This window comes from Hemicordylus capensis, chromosome 1 (genome assembly GCF_027244095.1).
Source record: "Hemicordylus capensis ecotype Gifberg chromosome 1, rHemCap1.1.pri, whole genome shotgun sequence".
In the NCBI taxonomy this organism is placed as follows: domain Eukaryota; kingdom Metazoa; phylum Chordata; class Lepidosauria; order Squamata; family Cordylidae; genus Hemicordylus; species Hemicordylus capensis.
This window is the reverse complement of record NC_069657.1, coordinates 160,564,663-160,588,024: the sequence shown is the minus strand read 5'-3', so window position 1 is coordinate 160,588,024 and position 23,362 is coordinate 160,564,663. Positions and strand designations below refer to the sequence as shown.

Here is a 23,362-nt window from a genome sequence, read left to right as displayed (position 1 = left end):
AGTAGTTTTAATATGGGCATCAATTCAATGAGAGTAGCTCTTTAGACTCAGCCTAATCTGATTGCCGTTTGCCCCAACAAATATTCCTGTTTATGCATAAATTTCTAGATGTAATTTGAGCAAACTGTGTTGCACAAAGCAGAAAGAAAGGAGTAAAGATGAGGAGACTTCACCCTGTGAAACATCTATCCACTGCTCCATGTTTAGAGGACTACTGCCAAGTGGAAAAACAGGTTGAGATAAATGCAACATGATGATTATTAGTAGTCTCAGGTCTTGCATCTTAAGCAAAGAAGCAAGCAGAGACAAAAGCATCCTGCAGTGCAGTCACTGAGTGACGTTTCATTATTATGCCAAGCTAGCTGTACTTTGTGGAGAGCTGTGTGCGTATGAAACAGGTTAGAAATAGGAAGGAATAGATCTAATTATTATTAATAGTTTGATGCTGTACAGTGATATGGCTCTAACACAGCCCCCTGGAGCTGCTGCAGACTTTAAAACAAGCCCCACTGCTGTTTTGATGCAGCTGATGCAGAAGCAGCATTTCCACAGGTTTCTCCACTGCTGTGCTGCTTTCCGCATCCACTGCTCTAGACCAGCATCGGGGCTTGCTTTGAAGTCAGCAGCAGCCCTGGGGTGAATTATTGCGGAGCTGCAAGCACATCATGTAAGCCTAATGTTGTTGCTGTTGATGACATAGAACAAGTATGGACCACAACAAAATGTTGCACTATTATCACTGGTGTACATTATTATTATTATTATTATTATTATTATTATTATTATTATTATTATTATTTCAATTTCTATACTGCCCTTCCAAAAAATGGCTCAGGGCGGTTTACACAGAGAAATAATAAAGAAATAAGATGGATCCCTGTCCCCAGAGGGCTCACGTTCTAAAAAGAAACATAAGATAGACACCAGCAACAGTCACTGGAGGTACTGTGCTGGGGGTGGATAGGGCCAGTTGCTCTCCCCCTGCTAAATAAAGAGAATCACCACGTTAAAAAGGTGCCTCTTTGCCCAGTTAGCAGGGGTAACTGGGCCTATGGCTGAGCACAGTGAAAAAATGTTAGCAACAAAAACAATATAAGGAGTCTCAGCTCTAACTTGGATCTTGCTTACTATGTGCAACCCGCCCCCCTCCCCTTTTCTTGGGTGGGGAGGCATTAGTGCTCAGTTCCAGTGCCTTTTCATCCAGGTCTAATGCTTCAAGAGATCAGAAGCAGGGCTCTCCAGTTTTGTGTAATTGCTACAGAGTGAGTTAAGAGACGTTTCTTCTGTTACATCTTACTGTGGTTATCAGAGCCTCCAGTGTTCCCATAAAGCTGGGGAGTTGCCCACAAAACTTGCCCACCAGCAGCTTGGGGGGGGGGGGCAGCACTTTATACCACCAAGAGATTAACCAAATCCAATGCCTTCCCAGAAGGAACTGTGTTACCTGCCTGGTGACGGAGCCACAGTTTCAGCATTGTCTTCTGTGGGGATGATTAGACAGCTTTCCCCCTTAAAAGCCAGAAGGGGCTGTTCCAACTAGTAGATGTCCCGCTCCTTTTGTTCCATTAGCTCTGCCCACCTGCTTAATTGCCTGCGGGGAGTTTGGCCCCCTTTGTTTTATTTTTTCTTCAGATTTTTGTGAAGTGGACATAGCTGCAGGTCACCCTGCATCTACCAGCACCGCCCACTTGCCCACAGGCTCTCTGCTTCTCCATCCAGAAGGATCATGCTGTTCCCAGCTATTGGGGAAATAATTAAATAAAATAAATTCTCTCACACACACGACTTTTCAACAAAAATGCACAAAGCAATTTACATAGAATACGAAGACAGTTCCCTCTGCCAGACAGGCACACAGTCTAAAATGAAATACAGGGAAGGTACAGCCATTGCGAGGGACACTACGGCGAGTGGAATGAGGGGCATTTGCTCCCCATCACCTTGTTCAATTATAGCTACATCCCAGCCACCACTCCCAAAAATTGCTCCTTGGCCCAGTTAGCAGGGGTTAAGCTCTAATCAGACTCGATCGTGTGCAACAACTAGTCACTTGGATGAAAAAACCAACCACCCTCCAGATCCATTAGAAGGCAGGTCCAGCCTTATCAGCAAGGCCACCTTGAGCTAGATGCAGCTCCAAATCCTTTTTCTATGTATATGCAGGTCTCTGGCTCCCACTTCCTATATTAGGAAGCAGCTCTCTCTCCCTCTTTCATTTGACATTAACACTCCACCAACTCAAATTAGTACTTTTGAAGAACAAATATAGTTTCTAACCCATGTACATACTTTAAAAGAAAAGATGGCTGCTTGAGATCCATCTTTTAGTTTATTTAGATACTGAGAGGGAGGGTTGCTGGCTGAACACCAAGCAATAGAAGCTATCAACTTAAACTTCGCCTATACCTCCAGTTATTGTCCACAGCTTAAACTGAGCAGGGAAAGCAGCTAAGCAAAGCGCCCTTTACAGCTGATTTGGCAAGCACAACAATAGTCTCCAGCACATGTGAGAAACATTTTTGGCGAACGCAAAAAAGCAGCACCTAATGAAAAACAGGCATTCAAAACACAATGAGGCTACTTAAAAATATATAGTTTCAAATCCAGGCTCTATGAAAGCCACAGTGATTAACCCAGTCCATATTTTTCAGGAGTGAATAACACAAGATAAAATGTTGGCTGTCACCTGGAGGTGAACGTAAATATCCAAAATCAGGGTATTTGCACTTGAAATCACAGGAACAGATGCTCTACAGTGCTTCAGGGGATTGCTAGATGTAGGTCTTCTTGCAGGGCATAATGAAATCCTTCTAGGGTGTATTCTTGCCCAAGGCGTCGTGTCAGTTATAGCCGATGGGAATCAGCTCTCAACATCTTACCAAGTTTTATACGGTCAGGCCAAAATCTAGCACAATTACTTACACTTGAATTCTGTTGACATAATGGGACTTAAGCACACATCACCCTGTGTCCTACCACATTCTTTATATTTATCAACAAATGCTGCCAACATTTCACCCCTGGCTTGTCTGGCCACAAGATTGCCACACAGCAACAAAGTCATAGCTGGAAGCATACTTCAGTGTCAAACCTTTCAGTCATGTGAAGCTGAAGCTGAAACTTTAACCTTGTTTGTTTACATTTTATATCCCGCTCTTCCTCCAAGGAGCCCAGAGCAGTGTACTACATACTTAGGTTTCTCTTCACAACAACCCTGTGAAGTAGGTTAGGCTGTTAGATGGAACACGGCCATAGCAAAGGAATGCCAGATACATCCCCTGTGCCTCCCAAACAGCAGCCTTGGGAAACAGATTTTGTTGTTTGAAAGCAGTTTGCGACATGGCAGCAGAGCCAGAGTCTCTCTGACCCTCAGAACACACATACACACACTCCATTCTTGAGTGCCAGAGACTCAAGCTTGTCTTCCTGTGTCTTCTGAGCACACCCAATGCAATCCAGCAAAATCTAGGCGACAATGGTGAAACCCTAAACATCCCATTGTACCCACAGAGACACCAAAGTGGGCTGTGTGGTAGGGCATGATGGGTGCTACTTACCACCCAACCCACAAAAGAATGGGCAAGCAGGCAGTTTTAACAACATTTTAACAAAGATCCCATGTGGGCTTTGGAGAAAGGTTAAAAATGTCTTCAAAACTGCCTGCTTTGTCTATTTATTTTGTGGGCTGGGTGGAAGGAAACACCCATCACACAACCCACTTTGGTGTCCTTAGGAGCTACCATGGGGAACAGAATTTCCCCATTGTTCCCTATGGCCAGAACAAGCTGCACTTAGAGAGTGCACTGCAAAAAAGTTTTGCGCTGCAATTTGCAGCACTGCAGAAGCACACAGCAAAAGGGAAACTGAGCCTCCCAACACAGAACACACATTTCAAACACAGTCCAAAAATGGCCAAAAACGAATCGCTGACCCAGAATTAACAGCCAACCACAGTTCCACCCTGCACTGCTGTATCATCATTGGCACAAGTTCCTCTCTCACACACACAATGATGACTCCTTAGGTTATTGCCTAGCATTGCAACAGCTGCCACAGTAGCACCCTTTTTGGCAGCAAGCATAGCCATACACTCAACTAGAGCAACTTCAGCCAAGTACATCTTGCAATGAAGATTGCAGAGTAGACCAGAGCAGTGAGTGAAACAAGTTATTTCTTGGCGATTTCTGTGATGAGCTCCATGCCTGACCTTGAGAATATCAGACGTACACACAGACAGGCATCCAAATTGTGCTTTTGTCAATCTGAACATAAGCACAGCCCTGCTGGATCAGGCCCAAGGCCCATCTAGTCCAGCATCCTGTTGCACACAGTGGCCCACCAGATGCCTCTGGGGAACAAGAGGTATGTGCATGCCCTCTCTCCTGCCCTTGCTCCCCTAATCCGAGATCCAGCATTGCAAAACCAGATAGTTAATAATATAGCAGCAATAGCACAGCATATTATATTGTGCTGAGAAAAGAAAACCACAAAATCAAACCTTCCTTGATTCCTTCCTCCTCGCCTCCTGATGTATCCTCTTCAAGAGAGGCACACTATAAGGGCTCTCTGCTTCCCAGTCCCTTTGAAAACATTTTGAAATTCCCTCCTTTTGTGTTCCCCCCTCTCTCCAGCCAATGGGGGCACAGTTGCCCATGACAACACTTGATTTGTAGCATAACAAGCCAGCCAAGAAGCCAGGAAACCAATCAACAGGCCAAAAACATTTAAACTTTTTGATCAAAACAGGGTTCTTCTGCTCTGAGCTTGAAACAGGCCCTTGATTTAAAGAGTGCTCTGTTTCTAGCTCAAAACGGCCCATTTCAAGTCAAAACGTTTCGATACTGGAACATTCTGAAAATCTCTAATATTTTCTCAAGCATGCATGAGACACAGTAACTGTCTTTTCACCACCTCGATCCAAAGGAACATAGGAAGCTGCCATATACTGAGTCAGACCGTTGGTCCATCTAGCTCAGTATTATCTACACAGACTGGCAGAGGCTTTAGGCAGGAATCTATCTCAGCCCTATCATGGAGGTGCCAAGGAGGGAACTTGGAACCTAGATGCTCTTCCCAGAGTGTCTCCATCCCCTAAGGGGAATATCTTACAGTGCTCACACATCAAGTCTCCCTTTCATATGCAACCAGGGTGGACCCTGCTTAGCTAAGGGAACAAGTCATGCTTCAGGGCCGGACTGGGGGCACTGAGAGGGCGGTGGAATGTGTGTGGGGAGGGCGCTGAGTTTTGAGCAGAATAGGTAATTAATGGTGGGAGTTGGGGCGCAGGGGCACTGTGCGGGTAGGGCGCACCGGGAATATGCCCTGTTGCCCTGTGGGCCAATCCGAGCCTATGCTTGCTACCACAAGACCAGCTCTCCTCTCCAACTTTTGTACAACCCTTTTGTACAATCCTTTTGATCCACCTTTTGCACAAACAAGCTTGAATTCAGAATAGCCAATGTGTACTTTTAAGGAACAAAGCATTGTAGTTTAAGTTTTTTTCTATGAAGGAAATACATTTATTGCATGGCACAGCATACTGTCATGCAATATGCTAACTGCTTGCTAATTATGGTGGGTGTTAATAGCTCATTTAACATCATAGGCTGCTCACCTCTCCCACAACAGATCAGCTGTGCACAAACAAGTCTATTCCTGTCATCAAAAGCCTTCAGTTTCCTGTGTTCTCCAAATAGGTTTCTTAAGCATTGCATTCAAACTGAAATTGCTAGAGATTGGGCTCGTTCCTAATCAGGCTAGCTTCTGCCATGACATCATATACAGAGAAGAGTAAAAGCCTCGAGTCCAAATGGCAGTCTCTCCCTTTCCTGAAGCCTTGCCACTAGCAAACTTCTTTTCATCCTGCAAGCATCAGATCAAGGGCCTGAAGACAGACTGTGATGTTGTTATTTACGTGGAGGGAAAAGGTCACTTTCTAAAACTCTTTCAAAGCAAATTACACACACACAAAAACGAAGCAAAGCAATTCATAATTAACTCGGCACTCGATGGCAGGCCTCTGGGGCCCAGGAGCTAATCCCCATGAACAGATGGTTTCCGGGTTAGATTTTAATTAAGGAAAACGCAGACACACACCATTAAATTTATGTGCAATCCAATAATCTGGCATTTAGGAATTCATTCATTCTGAACAGTTTGTTAATATGCAATACCATCCTTTTATTTCAGCCTTTTCTACTGCCTCACAAAGGCAAAACTGGTTTGGGGTTGGAGAAATCACTTGATATGCAGAACCAGTCCAATACAGATCCTTGCCTTTCTCATAGTTCTGAATGTGGAGTTTTTCATGCTGTCCTCAAATTTCTTGTTTGTCCTTGGGGTACATTCTCCTGCACAGTGGAGGGCTTCATCCGTACCCCCAATTAGTGCCAGAAGTTTTCTGTTTTTAGTTCTTCTTTGAGGAAGAATTCCACTGCCAAGTCCATGCCTTAGAGTTTGGGGAGAGTCTCTCCAGCAGAAAAGCTTTTCTTCCCTGAGGGGAATACCACTTGGATCAAGTTTGCCTTGAGACTATCGGAGGACAGCCATCATACATTATAGTCAGGGGACTTCCCTTGTGGCTGCCTCAGCCGAATCTGTAGAGTTGAAAAAGCGCCTACAGTCACATGAAAGAAGATCTGCCAGAGGTTGCGCAGTTCATAGAGATACATGTTGCATAGGCAGATTAAGCCAAACGTTAGGAAGGATTTGATGTTTCTCCAGCCTGTGCAATACACAAACAAATAGCACTGCAAAGAAGAAGAAGGAAGTATGTAAGGTTAGGAGGCACTTCTGGGGACCCAATCTGATTTCTGTAGCAAGATCATACAGAAATCAGAAGTGTAGAATCCTGCATTTCATATGCAAACAACACCCGCCCCACACCCAATGGAATTCTAGCAAATGGTTTCATTTGCTTTTCAAACAGTTTTATGAAATGGCTTGGCCAGAGTTTTGTAAATAAATCAGTCACTCAGGTTAGTTAGCCTGTGAAAGCACACAGATTTGTTGTTGTATTAATTTTTCCCTTGTAGCACAAGGCAATAAATGGGAAGGTTAAGGGTTGGGGGTTTAGCCAAATAACCTGAGGATTATTTCTCGCAACAACAAAAAATCATACCTCCAAAAGTGAAATTTGGGGCAGAACAGCAACAGATCCTAAAAAGTATGTGGGTTATTCTGAACATATGGAATGCCCCCTTTTAGTTCAGATGATTACTTTGGAGGATGACAGAAAGGACACTATTTTACATATGGCAATCAGCTACTTGGATTAATTTGATCTCAAGCAACAATTATCTCCCTTGAGAGATTTCTCATTTCAGCTTTTTCTTTGCCAGTGCTCACAGTGATATAGCAAGTGGCCTTGAATATGTCACGCTCTCTCCGTCTGACCTATATCAGAGGGTGTGACTAAAAATGAAATAACCCCATATACATCTCACTGAGTTACTTGGAAGACTGGCAGGAAACAAACACAACAAATTACTAAAAGCACTCAGATTCCTGATCATACTAGAAAAATCATAGCCAAAGAATTCAGGCAACAATTTACATGATCATTCCAATTTCCAGAATTAAAGCCCTCCCACACACTGGTTTATTCTGTAACAAAACGGATTCTCGGGGGTGGGGGGTGGCGGTTGTGTGGCATCCAGAGGGTGTATGCTGCAGCCTGTGGGGGATTTGCCCTTCTTTCAACTATTACTATATTTATATTCTGCTTTTCAACAAAAGGCTCTCACAGCAGTTTACACAGGGATTCCCCCCCCCAGGTGGTTCCCAAAGGGTTCATAACCTTAAAAAAAATCCAAATCAGAGAAGACACTAGCAACAGCCCCTTGAGGGTCACTGTGCTGGGGCTGAAGAGGGACAGATACTCTCCTCCTCCTAAATACAAGAGATATGGTCACCACCACTCAGAAGGAATCCATGTCCAGTCACGGAATTCAGATACTTGGGGCTGGACAAAACCGCTTTAGTCATAACAGAACTAAGACTTCTGAAGGTCATTCCAACATGTAAAGAGGCTTGTGCTACCTGATATAAACAAGCGGCTGTGCCAAGGAAAAAGGCAATAACGTAACTGAAGTCTTCTCTGTCGTTCTGCAAAGGGAGAGAGAAAAATATGCATTCTCTAAACAACACGTCCCATATTATGGAAACATTTTCTTACATGTATTTATAAGGCAATTGGTCCTCCAAGCTGGCTCAGTCCAAGGCCCTGGTGAGGAGCGAGTCAAGGCTTGAGGCAGACTGCAGAGAGGTAGGAGGATTTCGCATTTCGCACTGAAACAACCCTTTTGCTCTTAAAATTAGAACACACACATACAAAGCTCTTAGGAACATAGGAAGCTGCCATATACTGAGTCAGACCATAGGCCCATCTAGTTCAGTATTGTCTTCACAGACTGGCAGCGACTTCTCCAAGGTTGCAGGCAGGACTCTCTCTCAGCCCTATCTTGGAGAAGCCAGGGAGGGAACTTGAAACCTTCTGCTCTTCCCAGAGTGGCTCCATCCCAAGGGGAATATCTTACAGTGCTTGCACTTCTAGTCTCCCTTTCATATGCAACCAGGGCAGACCCTGCTTAGCTAAGGGGACAAGTCATGCTTGCTACCACAAGACCAGCTCTCCTCTCCTCTTCCTTGATGCAGAATTGCTGCAAATCTGCATTTAAAGTGATAGGCTTGCCCGTGTCACATTTAATTCAGCCCTTCTACAGAGCAGCTTTGTCCATGGAAATCATGTAAAATTCAAAGTATCCACTAGAGGGGGTTAAGCATCTACAAAGTGAAATTTAAAAATTAAGGGGAAACAAAGAAAAGCTAGGAAACAGTACGTACTAGATTTATCAGCCGTATAGGTGGCACTGACATTCTTCTGACAAGAAAGCTAAGCATTATAGGACCATTTTCTCTCACAACTGTGTAGGAGTCTTGTGGTGGTCTTGTAGCTGGTCTTGTGGTAGCAAGCATGACTTGTCCCCTTAGCTAAGCAGGGTCCGCCCTGGCTGCATATGAAGGAGAGACTAGAAGTGTGAGCACTGTAAGATATTCCCCTCAGGGGATGGAGCCGCAGCTCTGGGAAGAGCAGAAGCTTCCAAGTTCCCTCCTTGGCTTCTCCAGGATAAGACAAGATTTTTTTATTGAACCAACAAACTACCAAAACATACAGTATGTTGCCAAAGCACAATTATATACAAAGTGGTGGTTTGTACATCATATATCTACAAAGATTTACACACAAGGATTTGGAAACCCACAAGGTTATGAAGTATATGCAGGTAGTACTGTAACTCGGGGGTAGGGGATTACAAGGCACATCAGGTAATCCGGGGGGGGGGGTTTACGTCCAACGTCCATTTCCATAATTTGTCCCATTGCTGTTTAGAAGAGATACTCTTGTCTTTTTGCTCATAACCACACAAACTTTTCCAGAAGAGATTTACTGTCTCATCTGCGTGAACCTCTTGGTCGCGTCTTCCCTCCCTATTCCTATGCAGGATAATTGCATAAATGACATATAGGTTTACTAATCTGATTATGAGAAGGGAAACGTTCCAATTCCCTAGTATGAGGGCACCCGTTCCGTCCCGTTTCCTTGAAGGTTTCTTTCTGGGACCTCGAAAAGCGGTTTTATTGCTCAAACTCAAGGTTAGTTCTTCCCAAGTCTGTTTTTCCAAATCAGGCCACTCTAACAGTTTACTTACTCCCTGCCACACTCTTTTGGCTGCCACACACTCTTTTAAGAAATGTGAATGGGTTTCCCTGAATGTTTTGCCAGGCTCACTAGCTTTCCGTTTGCAAGTGATTTTAGGACACTCTTGCTGGTCCTCTGGGAGCCATGGCTTAGCCGCATTAAGTGGTAATACTTGGTGGTATAAGCGCCACCTTGTTTGCCATAAATGGAAAGGGACTTTTTTCTCCTTAAAGAGAGCGATAGGGTGATTGGGTTGCAACAAGTACTGTGAAGTGCGGTGTTTGTAGCGTTTACGTTCTAAATCAGGTTTTAAAAAACCCACTTCTAGAATCTCTCCATACATTGTTTTCCTTAGCTGCTTAACTGAGGAGGATCCTTTAAATAGATCCAGTTCAACCTTCCATTTTTAAAGTGTGAATAACAAATCTCTCAAGTAGTCCGGGTGTTCTCTTTTTAATACTTGTGTGATATTACCATTGAAAGATCCTTTCCCCCACCATGCTATGCCCCATGCTGACTCGCGCCAATGCAGAGCGAAAAGCGAGACCCAGGTTTTTTGCAGGAGGTTGGACATATTATGGACATTCATGAAAATCCAGTTTCCAAAATTGTAGGACATGAATTCAGTTACAAAATAGGGTTGCAGGGCAGCTAGGGCTAGGCCTCCCCGCTCAACTTCCTTAAATGCTACCGCACGAGCCAAAAGGAAGGAGGCTGTGTGCCATACTAGATGGAAGATCTGGCTTTCAACTCTCCGAAGGAGATCGAGCGGGGGGGGGGGGGATAGACTACCATCAGGTTATGCACCGGGGGTATCAGGTAAGTCCGGATGTAAACCGCTTTCTGGTACATGGCAAGGCTCCATTTTTTCCACATGGTGATTTTAAGCATTACTTTTTCTTCCTAATCTGTCCAATTTCCCGCCCAGACTTTTTCCTTAATCCCATATTCAATCCACAAAATGTTTACTGTATCTACCCACTTCAGTTTGGACTCTGGGGCCCCTTCGCTTTTACATTCAGAGATGGGTAGGCACGAGAGTTGCTGGTGTCCGGGATCCATTTTAACAAATACACTTTTGTCAGCATTTAATTCTGAGCCCGAGATCTTGCCATATTCCCAGAAGAGGTCTAGTATTACATTTTCATTCAATAACAGTAATGTAACATCATCGGCATGAGCTACAAATTTTGCCCTAAACTCAGAATGCAGTTCTGAGTGGACAGGTGGTTCGGCTATCCCATCACTCTCCCTCCTCCTCCCTCCCGGGAAGATCTCGCAGGGCGGAGGGATAGAGACCGAGAGTCCTTGTAGATGGGGTTCGCTCTGAATCTTAATCAGGATTGGATCCAGGGCAAAAACAAAAAGTAATGGGCTCAGTGGGCATCCTTGGCAGACACCCGAATGCAAAATGATCGGGTCACCCTGCCATCCATTAATCTGTGGTGTCACCTTTGCATTCGTATAGAGAAGCTGTATCCAAGTAACAAAGAGGGGTGGTATACCTGAGAGAGATTCCTGCCTGCAACCTTGGAGAAGCTGCTGCCAGTCTGTGAAGACAAGACTGAGCTAGATAGACCAATGGTCTGACTCAGTATATGGTAGCTTCCTATGCTCCTATATAAGAGTCAGTACAGACTAGAGCCGAGCAGACCCAGATTCCAGTTTCTGCAATGAATTTTGGGCTGTTTCACACACAACGTTTTTATACACACTGGCTGTGGCTTTCCATGCCTGTGCAACGTGCATACACTCAGTAAAAAAAGCTTTCATGCATATGACAAACTGCACATAGGTAGCATATTATTTCCTAACCCAAGACTCTCCTCCTGCACACGGGAGAGAAAGTGATGGATAGGAAGCAAGCTTTCAGAAGGGAGAGAGCCACTGACAGAACAATGAGAATCATGCACACAGAAGTTCTTCACCGGTAAAGGGGCGGGGAATCATGAATTCTAACACTGACAAGATCAATACAAACTTTTCCAGATACCTAATGGGATGTTGAGAAGTGAGAAGGTATTATGAAGTAACACACACATTCCCTCTGAAGCTATGCAGTCCTCTGGGACTAAAACACTTTTGCTCCCAATTTGCAGTACAGCCCTCTGGGCTTCCACTTTATGGTAGGAGACTCCTACATTTAGAGATGTTGCTGAGCTTTTTGATTCTTTGGCTTATGATATACATCTCAGCAACTCACAATGTTCGCTACAAATACATGGCGTACATTACACACACACACACGCCCCAATTCCTCTCCAGTTTGGATTTTAAACTAAGCCAGAGAAAAATTTCTCCTTCCCAGCTGTCACTCCAGAGGTGGTGGGAGATCTCCCTCCTGCATTGTGCTGTTATGGCAGTGAATGAGCAGGGAGTATTGGGACTATAGGAAACTGTTTTTTTCAGTGTTCCTGTCTCTTTGCTGTAGAAGTGCCTCACATGTGGGAGCCTGCAGCAACTGCAAAATAAACAGATAGGTGGGGAGAGGGGTCTAAGATTAACTGAAGGTGGGGGAGGGATTGTACTCTGCCATGCCTCTCACTGGGATTCAATTACAACTGGCTGAAATAAGCCACTCTCTCTTGAAAAAAAATAAAATTCTCTCCATCTCTTAACAGGCACCAGAGAGTCAGATCATAGGATTGAAGAGACTAGGCAGTAGCTGCTTCCTGAAATAGCTCAGGTTTCACAACGTAGTGGCCGGAGAGAAAAAGCTTAATGTATAAAACAACAGTATCCAGGTTCAAAACTGCCTGGAAATCCCATATTTCGTCACGTGGGAGCCGATAAAACTTCACAAAACATCATACTCCAGAACTGTATAATGAGACTGAAACCTGTTTTTAAAGCTCATCCAACTGAGTTCAAATTAAGCAATTCGGGGACTCATTGGTTAGGAAAAAGACTGTGGCTCCAATAATCTTTACTCTGTGCCACTGACCAAGGATTCTGGAAAACTGGAAGGCGCGATGGGAATTGGTGTGAGAAGGGTATCCCTGATCCTCACAATACAGAAATCAGCATGGGAAGCTCTGCATTCTGAAGAGATCATCAGGGAGACATGACTCCAGACATCTGCCAATGGAGGAGCCTTAGAGCCAGTCCAGACATCACAATTAACCTTCAGGACTGGCATCACCCTAGTGAGTTTCCCACTCCCAAAATGTACTGTTTAGGACAACTTGTTCATTGTTACTTGAGTTGGCGCCATCACACTGCAAGTTCTCCCACCCCCAGCAGTGAGTACCATTGATGTGAATCACAGGCAAGGAGAAACCCACAACGTAATGGCCCCAACGCATGTGGGGAGCTGTGCTAAACCATACACCCGGGTGGTGGTCGTGGAAATCCCAGTGCCCATGGCAAATGTGGCAACTAGACTAGCTCTGAGAGGGACGTATTCAAGTCTCCTTTCACAGTGACCCCCCCCCCAAGCCTGTTCTGGACTCTCTTCTGGCCCAGCCTTCCCGTGCAGAAGGCAGAAGAGAAAGGCAAGTCTAAAGCATTTCAGTGAGGGAACTGCCTATTGTTCAGGGGCTCCCACCAAGCACCTGAAGAGCTCCCCCCTCATAGGGAACTCCTTTTACTGGACTCCCCCTACCAAAGTACTACCTCCAAAGTGTTCTTTCTCTCTCCCAACTGTGAAAGGGTATTTCTCCTCCATGTTTAAAAGTGCTTTTTAACACAAATTGTCAACCCCTACACTGTAAATATGTCTCCTTATCTAAAGAAAATGCCCTCATCTAAAGAGGCATCCAAATAATTAAGTGCTGGTTTTACTCTCTGTCACTCTGGCATGAACATATTCAGAACAAAATTCTAGATCATTCTTCTCCTTCTACAACATCAGCAGCAGCATAGTTACAGTACCTGCAGAAGACTCTCTATCGCATGAAAGCCACGGATCAAATTCAAAGCCCCACATAAAAGGCTGAGTACAAAGGAAACAATCCCTGACAGCGTCACAGGTTCCAGTCGCTGGTGAGGAGCTGGAAGGCAGAGAGAAGAACACACTATCAATATTCAAAGCCATTTCCCTTAATGTCTAGGGGGAAATGTTTGTTAATCCTACTTTTCAGTGTCCTCCTCCTGCTCGAGACCACGTAACTTAAGTTTGAAAACAGCTAGCTTAATAGAGGGTGCAATCCACCAAGCACCACAGTTGTGCAGCCCACTTTTTCACTGGAACAGAAATGAACAGCCACACTTGCAGGATTGCTTTATTAGTGAGACGACTCTAAATGCAGCCTAAGGCAAAGTAAAGCATTTCCTGAGCACTCTGGAAAAATGTATTTAGCTTATACTAAAACTGGAACTTTACTGGGCCGGATTAAAGACAAATTTGGAGTCAAGCTGTTTGGTACTGTGCTTGAAGATCCCAAAACATGCTAGTAAATGAGCAGCAAAATAAAGAACTAGCTGGTCAAATTAAGACACAATTGGCCACTGAGCAGTAAGTCACACTCCTGAAATACCACCATCAAGGTTTGCTTTTCTTTCACTAAAACATAGTAATAGAGCCAAAGACTGACTTATAGCCAAAACAAATCTTATTTATTTAGAAGGCCCACCAAGGGCCTCACTAACCTTTTGGAGTTCTTTGAGAGTGTCAACAGGCATGTGGATAAAGGTGATCCGGTTGACATAGTATACTTGGACTTCCAAAAAGCTTTTGACAAAGTTCCCCACCAAAGGCTCTTGAGTAAACTTAGCAGTCATGGGATAAGGGGACAGGTTCAATTGTGGATTGGTAACTGGTTGAAGGACAGGAAACAGAGGGTAGGAATAAATGGACAGTTCTCTAAATGGAGAGAAGAAAGAAGGGGGGTCCCCCAGGGATCTCTACTGGGACCAGTGCTCTTTAACTTATTCATAAATGATCTAGAAGCTGGGGTAACCAGCGAGGTGGCCACATTTCAGATGAGACCAAACTATTTAGGATAGTGAAATCCAGAACAGATGTGAGGAACTCAAAAAGGATCTCTCAGTCAAGTCAGTCAAGTTTATTTATGGTCAAAGACCAGAAATCCAAAAGAATCTCTCCAAACTGGGTGAGTGGACGACAAAATGGCAAATGTGGTTCAACATAAAAGTTTAAAATGATGCATACATATTGAGGCAAAAAACCCATCCACATATATGCTGATGGGATCTGAGCTGTTGGTGACTGACAAGAAGAAAGATCTTGGGGTTGTGGTGGACAGCTCGTTGAAAGTGTCAACGCAGTGCATGGCAGCTGTGAAAAAGGCCAATTCCATGCTAGGGATCATTAAGAAGGGGATTGAAAATAAAAATGCTATTATTATAACACCCTTATACAAATCTATGGTGTGGCCACATTTGGAGTGCTGCATACAGTTCTGGTCACCGTATCTTAAGAAGGACATTGTAGAACTGGGAAAAGTGCAGAAGAGGGCAACCAAGATGATCAGAGGCCTGGAATACCTTCCTTATGAGACAAAGCTAAGCCCTTATGGGCTTTTTAGTTTCAAAAAGAAGGGACTATGGGGAGACATGATAGAGGTGTATAAAATTATGAATGGAGTAGAGAGAGTGGAAAGAGAGAAAATTTTCTCCCTCTCCCACAGCACTAGAACTAAGGGCCATCCCATTAAACTTAAGGTCGGGAAATTTAGAACCTATAAGAAAAAGTACTTTTTCACACAGCGCATAATTAATTATGGAATTCTCTGCCACGGGATGTGGTGATGGCAACTAGCTTGGATGGCTTTAAAAGAGGTTTAGACAAATTCATGGAGGACAGGTTTATCAGTGGCTACTGATCTGGTGGCTATTGGACACCTCGAGCCTCAGAGGCAACTCTGAATACTAGCTGCAGGGGAGCAACAGCAAGAGAGAGGGCATGCTCTCACCTCTTGCCTGTGGGCTCCCCAGAGGCATCTGGTAGGGCCACAATGCTGGACTATATAGGCCTTGGGCCTGATCCAGCAGGGTTGTTCTTATGTTCTAACCTATTCCCAAGTAAGTATGCCAGCTTCATCATATTTTTTCAATTATTTTCAACCACAGTACATCAATTACTACCAAATTTTTTAAAAGTGGGCAGGATTCAGTCTAAGTTAGTCATGTCTAAGTCCCCCTGAAATTAATGGGACTTATTCTAGTCATGACTCTTCATCTGGATTCTGCCCATTTATTCCAAAGTTCATTTATTCCAAAGTTCACATATTCTAAGAGTTGATGAATAGAGTCCATTTGTCTTCTAAATCATCTGCTATTATAATTCTATTTCTCCCCACAAACTGTCTTCAAGCTTATCCATTATTTCTAACATCTTAATCACTCACTCCTTTGTTGACTCTATGCATGTTTAATCATAAGTCCAATTGTTCCTAATAGGCTTACTCCTGAGTAAATGTGGGGCTGCAGGCTTAATGCATGTGATTAAGAGGGCATAGTGAATCAGAACCAGAGTTAGGCTAACAGACGTATGACAACTTCTTAGCATCTGGTTTATACTCTACCCACACAGAGCCTAATGCACAATCCTCTTACTGATCATACTGACAAAAAAAAGGCAGTGTGAAGGCAGATAGTAAGCATTTTTGCAGGTATTCATCTGTGCTACTGAAAGGCTAACGGTACACACAGATGACTGCCAGTTCATAGTGGATGTGTATACAAGCAGTTACTGTGCTATTCCACAAGTGATAGAAACCAAATATGAAAAAACAAGGCAAAACCTACAGTAGTCTAGGCAACACAGGGGGAGCAACAATAAGATTACTGAACCATATTTAAATCATTCTGTTTAAATCAGTGAAGTGTAAAGATGCCAACAATGAAGGTAATGAGCTGGAACATTAATACAGAGAGAGGTGTCATTCCATGTTGTTTGCACTGAACAGCTGCAGCAGAAAAAGGCTCTCCAAGGCAGTTCATAAAGTCAGAGAAAGCTCTGGAGGAACAAAGGGAATTTCTCTGGGAGAAGGAAATCGGACTGTCTGAGCATCACTGTTTCTAAACTCAGTAAGGAACACGCTTCATGTTTTGCCAGAACTAATTTGAGCACAGCTTAACATGCAATTATGAATTAGCTGATTGGGGGTGGGAAGAACGGAATAAGAACTTCTGTTTTTTAAGTACAACTTTCTATTTTAAATGCATTTCCATTCAAAACCCAACATATCAAAATTAACAGAATGAATTAGGTTTTTAAAAGGTGGGGGGATGCCAATCGCCATTACAACTTAGTAAAGTTCATATTTGTCTGGAACAGTTGTCTGTTTCCTACAGCTAAGCCTAAGACTAACTCAGCACTCTACCTACTGCACCATATTCTCTAATGGGGTCAAGTTTGCTGTGAGTTTTATGCTCACATCCTCAATGTTCACTTCGCTGATGGCACCAACCGGGGTATCCTATTATGTGATTTCTTATTCAGAGAAAGAAACATTGGACCTACCGTGAAGGGTTCTTTCTCCTCTGAAGTAGGAGGTCACGGCTCACAAAGGGTTAACTTCCACTCCTTGCTCCCAATAGACAGGAAATCTCAGGTGTTTTTCAAGTAGCTGAAGTCCGTCCCCCTTCTCCCAGCATGCTCAGGTGTGATTCCCCAGTTCCAACTGTCGCATTTCATGATTTGGCTGCAGAACTCCACAGTTTGGATGATTTGGCTGCGGAACTCCACAGTGTTGTGGAACTAGAGGTTAGCACGCAAAGGGAGTAGGATAGAGGACGGAAGCCCTGAGATATTAATCAAGGTAAAAACGGAGGTTGTTCCAAGATTAGCATCGGAACAATTAGTCCCGAAGGTTGGCGCAGAGAGGCATGGCCTGACACCACACTAGTCCCTGATCCACGGGTGGGCCGCGTGACCTCCTACTTCAGAGGAGAAAGAACCTTTCACGGTAGGTCCAATGTTTCTTTCTCCCTCGAAGAGGTCACGGCTCACAAAGGGACTTAACAGAGCAGTTATAAGTTACCATGGGGGGAAGTGGATCAGTTCTGTCCCACTTGCTGGAGCACCCGTCCCCCAATTTTGTAGTGCTTGAGAAAGGGAGAAATGGCAGGCCATGTGGATGCCCGGCATATTTCCCCTAGCGGCGCCTGTGCTGTGAAAACCACCGAGGTGGCTGCCCTGTGGTAGAGAGTGCTATGATGCCCCATAGAAGCTGGGTTGACGGGGCTTGGTAGGCTGTGGTGATGTGTGCCCTCGGCCAATGAGCTAAGGTCACCTTAGGTGCCTTAGAGCCCTGTGAAGCCACATGGAGGGACACACGGAGGGCCTCGGACTGCCTTAGGTCCTTTGTCCTTTGAATGTAGGTACCTCAGGCCCTGCAACCCTCCAGGAAATGCCAACTGCGTACAAGGGAATGTATGGGCTTGGAAGACTGAGTTTGTTAATATATTTAATTCTCTATTTTGACCGAGGTAGGGTCAAAGGACCCTACGTCTGAAGGACCACCACGTCTGGCTGGAAGACGCAGAGCTCCCTTCGAACCGAGAGCGCCCCCCGATTCTGATACTCTGTGTGCCAGAGTGATCATCACTAGGAGAGGACCTTGTCGGATAGCTACTTTAGCGGGATAGACGAGATTGGTTCAAAAGGGGCCCATGTGAGGGCATTCAGGACCTTATTGAAGTTCCATGAAGAAAGGCGATGAGTCAGTGGAAGAGCGATATTGGTAGCTCCTTGAAAAAACAAGAGAGATGGGGGTGGAGTTGAATACTCCCTGCTCTCCTCAGGCTCTGGACCAAAGCTGAGGTCTGTTGTTTCAGAGTAATGGGTCTCAGGCCCTGGTCCAGGCCTGCCTGTAGGAAGGGAAGGCTGGATCTTGGGGGACTTTGGCCAAGCATATCTCAATTATTGATTGATTGATTGATTGATTATGCCTAGCCCATCTAAGACGGCCTTTCTGAGGAAGACGGCCCAAGTCATCTGGTAATTCCTATTGGTGCTTGGCGCCTAGTGGCCCAGATTGTGTCTTGCACCGTCCTGGAATAGCCCTCTCTTCGCTAACAGCGTGCGGTTAACTCCAGGCATGTAGTGGAGCCATGCCCAGTCTGGCTGAAGCAACAGCCCTTGGGTAAGAAGGTCCGGCTGTTGCAGTAGAGGCATTGAGGCCGCGACAGAGAGGGGTACCAGTCCGGCAAACCATGGTCGCCTTAGAGTGGGGCCTCTAGATTACCTGTGCCCTTCTCTGTCAGAGTTGTGCCATCAGCCTTGGACGACGACCTACCGAGGTGAGGTCATCCAGGAGACCCTGCGGCTAAGGAGAGTCGAGTGCGTCCATGCCCTCCGCAAGGTGGTGGCGGCACCTCGTGAAGAAGTGGAGAAGCTTGTTTATTAATTTTATTATCATCATCATCATTACTATCATTATCATTATTAACATTTTATCTCCCACTTATTATTATTATTATTATCATTATTACTACATTTATATCCCGCTCTTCCTCCAAGGAGCCCAGAGCGGTGTACTACATACTTGAGTTTCTCCTCACAACAACCCTGTGAAGTAGGTTAGGCTGAGAGACACAGCCAACCTGTGAGAGAGTGACTGGCCCAGAGTTGTCCAGCAAGTATTATGGCTGAATGGGGATTTGAACTCGGGTCTCCCCGGTCCTAGCCCTAGTCTAGCACTCTAACCACTACACCCGCTGTTTGTGGGACACAAAGGATCGCAAACAGGGTCGCAACGGATGCACCTGGGGATCCCCAGGCATTGCTGTATGTGAACGCACACCTCGGGATGGAGAGCCCACTCCGACTGGTCCACTGTCTGGCAGCTGAGCCAGTCTGCCTGGACATTGGATACGCTGCCCCGATAGTATGGAGGAGGCCAGAATGGCTGCGCTCGCGGGGCCCAATGGGGGCCGTTCAGCTGCAGCTGCTCCAGAGGCGGACCCGGCAGGGGGGACGGCCCAAACAGAAATGGCCATACTGGAAGAGGCCTCGGCCGCCAAGGCAGAAATGGCCGAAAGAACGGGAGTAGCCGCAATGGCGGCAGACTCCTCCGAGGCGGCAGTCCTCTCGGTGAGGGGCCCTCCTTGCGTGGCTGCGGGCTCTGCCGAGGCGGCGGTCCCCATGGTGGGTGTAATGGAGGCAGCCTCAGCCGCAAGGGCGGAGGCGGCCGCAAGGGCGGTGGGTTCCCCAGCGGATGCGGGCTCCCCAGCAGCGGCGGCCCACCCAGCTGCAGTGGCCGCGGCAGTGATCAGCGCCGCAGGTGCAGCGGGGGGAGGCAATGGAGGTGGAGGGCAATTGGGGGAGGGGTGGACTGGGAGGGGGCCTGAAGCCTCTCCCCAGGAATAGCCTGGTGTGGATGGGCATGGGGAAGCGAGGGGGAGAAGTGACCAGCTCCCCCCAGCCGGCCCACCAACCACGTGTGTTCCCCGGTCTCCCAGCTGCCGCAGTGAATCGCTGCAGGCAGTCTGAACCAAAATCCTCTCACTCTGCCGCAGAGCAGGCAGAGTAGCCAGATTCCTCCCCCCAGCCTCGCTCTCCTTTTTCTTCCCTTTGGGAAAGTTCTTTTTCCTCTTTCCCTGACCATGTGGTTCAGGGGAAGGAGCATGGTGGCACCTCTTATGAGGTTTTTCTTTCTTTCCCTTGGGTCTTCCCCAGTGCTCTCTGAAAGGGATCCCTGTAGGGTATCCTCCGCCTGAGAAAGATCCATGTAAATGAAAGGAAAACTCACCAAAAGAGTAGAAAGGATGGTCCTGGGCAGGAGCCTGCCCAGGTGCGTCTATTCAGGAGCTAAGACAGGAAGGAACTGGGGAATCACACCTAAGCATGCTGGGAGAAGAAGGACGGACTTCAGCTACTTAAAAAACACCTGAGATTTCCTGTCTATTGGGAGCAAGGAGTGGAAGTTAACCCTTTGTGAGCCGTGACCTCCTACTTCGAGGCAGAAAGAATTTAGCAAGCCATCAGATCTGGCAGCTTCTTAGATTGATAAGAAGCATGCAAGTAAATGGCTCAATGATTGCATCATACAAGGAGAACTACACTGAAGACAAACTCACCTGTAGATATTTTTCCAGTACCTTGATATTCTGGAAGAGACATGTGTGGAAATCCATTAGGTGAACCCAATTCAGACACAGACATTTGATAAGGTGGTCTCAGTCTGATTTCTGTTTGCATATCAGCAAGGTTTATCTTTGTTGACAGAGACCGTGGATTATTATATCTCTGCTTGGTCCTCTGAATGAAATTATCTGTGTAAAATTAAAACAAAACCCCCATAGACATTTGTTAATGAAATCGTTTGAGACCCCATGGCTTTATGGGCAATATATGTCTCAGATACAAACATTTAAATTCATTATTTAAAATTCTTACATCCATCTTGGAACATTTTAATCCTGTTGTTGCTTTATAACTAATATATCATGGGCTAATTAATTTTGCAGCACCAAAAAATTAAGCCTTAGAAATCTAATTATGAATAAACTAATGTCTCATGCACTGGCAAGCCTGAAAGTATAGCTAATATAATTAATGCATTGTATTTGATTTAGCTTTTCTTATAATTCAGAAAACATTCTTACAAAAATAAGGGTGTGCTCTGAACAAAAGTCTGTTTTCCAAAATATACCTTGATACACAAAATATTAAAGGAACATAGGAAGCTGCCATATACTGAGTCAGATCATTGGTCCATCTAGCTTAGAATTGTCTACACAGATTGGCAGTGGCTTCTCCAAGATTGCAGGCAGGAATCTCTCTCAGCCTGATCTCGTAGATGCCAGGGAGGGAACTTGGAACCTTCTGCTCTTCTCAGAGTGGCTCCATCCCCTGAGGAGAATATTTATTTATTTTATTTATTTATTTATCAAATTTGTACACCACCCCAAACTTTCATCTCTGGGAGACGTGTGAGTGTGGGCGACGTGTGATGTGTGAGCACTGTAAGTCTCCCATTCATATGCAAACAGGGCAGACCCTGCTTAGCTAAGGGAACAAGTCATGCTTGCTACCACAAGACCAGTTCTCCTCTCCTCAAAATGCATAATTATCAACTTACTTCCCAAACAAAATAAAGGCATATCACTGATACATTTAACAGCTAGCAGGATATGTGGCTGAATGGGGGTGGGAGGAAAGGTCCATTTAAAATCCTCAAATTATTAAATATCTTCTCTTCCAAAATCTCAAACCCAGCTGGACAAGTGAGGAGTCTTCATATATGTATTTAGCTTACACTATGGCAAGATGTAGACTTTAGATTTTTTTATTTTTAAGAATTTCAGTGGCAGAGGAGTCCACTCAACTTCTTTCCCAAGACAATATAGGGTACTGAGCAAAATAACTGTAAAAGTAGGAACTACGAGATGCCAAGACCCTGCCGTTCTGAGCAATTCTGGGTTCTGAAGCTTTGTGGGACTGTCCATAGATCCCTTGCTTATAGCAGGTAAGATTATTCATCAACATGGTATACTGTACTCTTCAATTTCATTTCCCTAAAGATGGCAGTCACACAGTTCTCCAGTTCCTTGCCAACAGAATATGAGAACATATTAATATCAGCATATTAAACTAATTAATCCTACCAAATTCGATGAAACAGTAAGGTCTAACAGCTGTATTTGTCTTCATCATGTTGTACGTGGTGATGAACTCCTTTTGAAGTTCATCCAGGAAGCAGAAGGCCAGGACACTGGGATAATTTTCGGTGCACAGCATCATGTAGCTCACTCCCAGGGAACTAATAAAACTATATATTTAAAAAAAAAAAGTTTTAACATTCCAAAATTAGATGAATACATTCACAGCTTCAGTAGAGTGGTTCTATATGCTATAAACCACCCCCCTGAAATGGCTATGGGTAGAATGAGTATATTAATATTCACAGGAAATTGCTAACATTGTTTTTGGGGCGGGGTGGTGGAGGAGAGAATTTTCTTGTAGGCACTGTCTTTCCATCAAACAACAACACGGTCTCAGTTACTGCCTACCTCATGTCATGCATGTGTACATGTGTGCACACGTCTTATTTGTGGCAAACATTACAATTCACTCAAAAGCAGAATAATGGGGGTCTGCCCCTCTAAAAATACGAAGGAAGAAGAGCATGGACATGTTTTGTATCCTGGTTATGCATATCATAACACGTGCTTTATTCCTAAAAGAAAAAGAATAGCTCTTCAGAATTATCTTTACAAGCCAGATAATGAAGTAACTCTCTAGCAAGGATGGTTTTTCATCAATATCCAAAGAAGGCATTAAGGGAAGTCATCTGAGGCTGGAAAATTTCTCCACTTCTAATTGAAATTTGGCATATGCTTATACTCTTCATTTATTAAACATTCTATTAAAATTCTGCATTAATCCATCATCTCCTTATGCAATTCTAAAGAATCAGTCCACAACCATCTGAGATACATGCTGAACATGTGACACTCAAAAAGACAATGGCATGACATTCTACCTTTTAAAACAAGATTTTAAAACGTCAGAGATTTATCAAGATTATCCAGGGAAGTATATTTATGCGGTCAAAGCCATAGAGGCACATGATACACTTAATTAGAGCAATAATCCCATTTTGCATAGCAAATATCATTTTTCCCCCATTTGCATCTGTGTACACTGAATTAATTCACATTTATTCTCCTTGTACAACTCCAGTTGCACTAGGGGCAACTTCATTTATAGAGACATGCATTATGTTCCGTTGAACTCACCCTCCCCCA

General features: G+C 44.7%; 1 protein-coding gene across 6 annotated transcripts in view; it reads right to left on the bottom strand.

Moving 5' to 3' along the window:
• Positions 1-1,786: 1,786 nt before the first annotated feature.
• Positions 1,787-23,362, bottom strand: part of SEC22A (SEC22 homolog A, vesicle trafficking protein) — a 37,928-nt gene continuing 16,352 nt past the window's right edge. For 4 of the 6 annotated variants that reach the window (XM_053244641.1, XM_053244646.1, XM_053244656.1 and 1 more), the window contains exons 3-7: positions 22,220-22,383; positions 20,690-20,884; positions 13,574-13,692; positions 8,041-8,106; positions 1,787-6,749 (exon numbers count right to left, since the gene is read on the bottom strand). In XM_053244641.1, coding sequence (XP_053100616.1) covers positions 6,549-6,749; positions 8,041-8,106; positions 13,574-13,692; positions 20,690-20,884; positions 22,220-22,383 — 745 coding nt within the window. In that variant the 3' untranslated portion in view covers positions 1,787-6,548. Of the gene's footprint in view, positions 6,750-8,040; positions 8,107-13,573; positions 13,693-14,290; positions 14,458-20,689; positions 20,885-22,219; positions 22,384-23,362 lie in introns of those variants that run through there. The other 2 variants (XM_053244637.1, XR_008305950.1) reach the window with 2 other exon arrangements.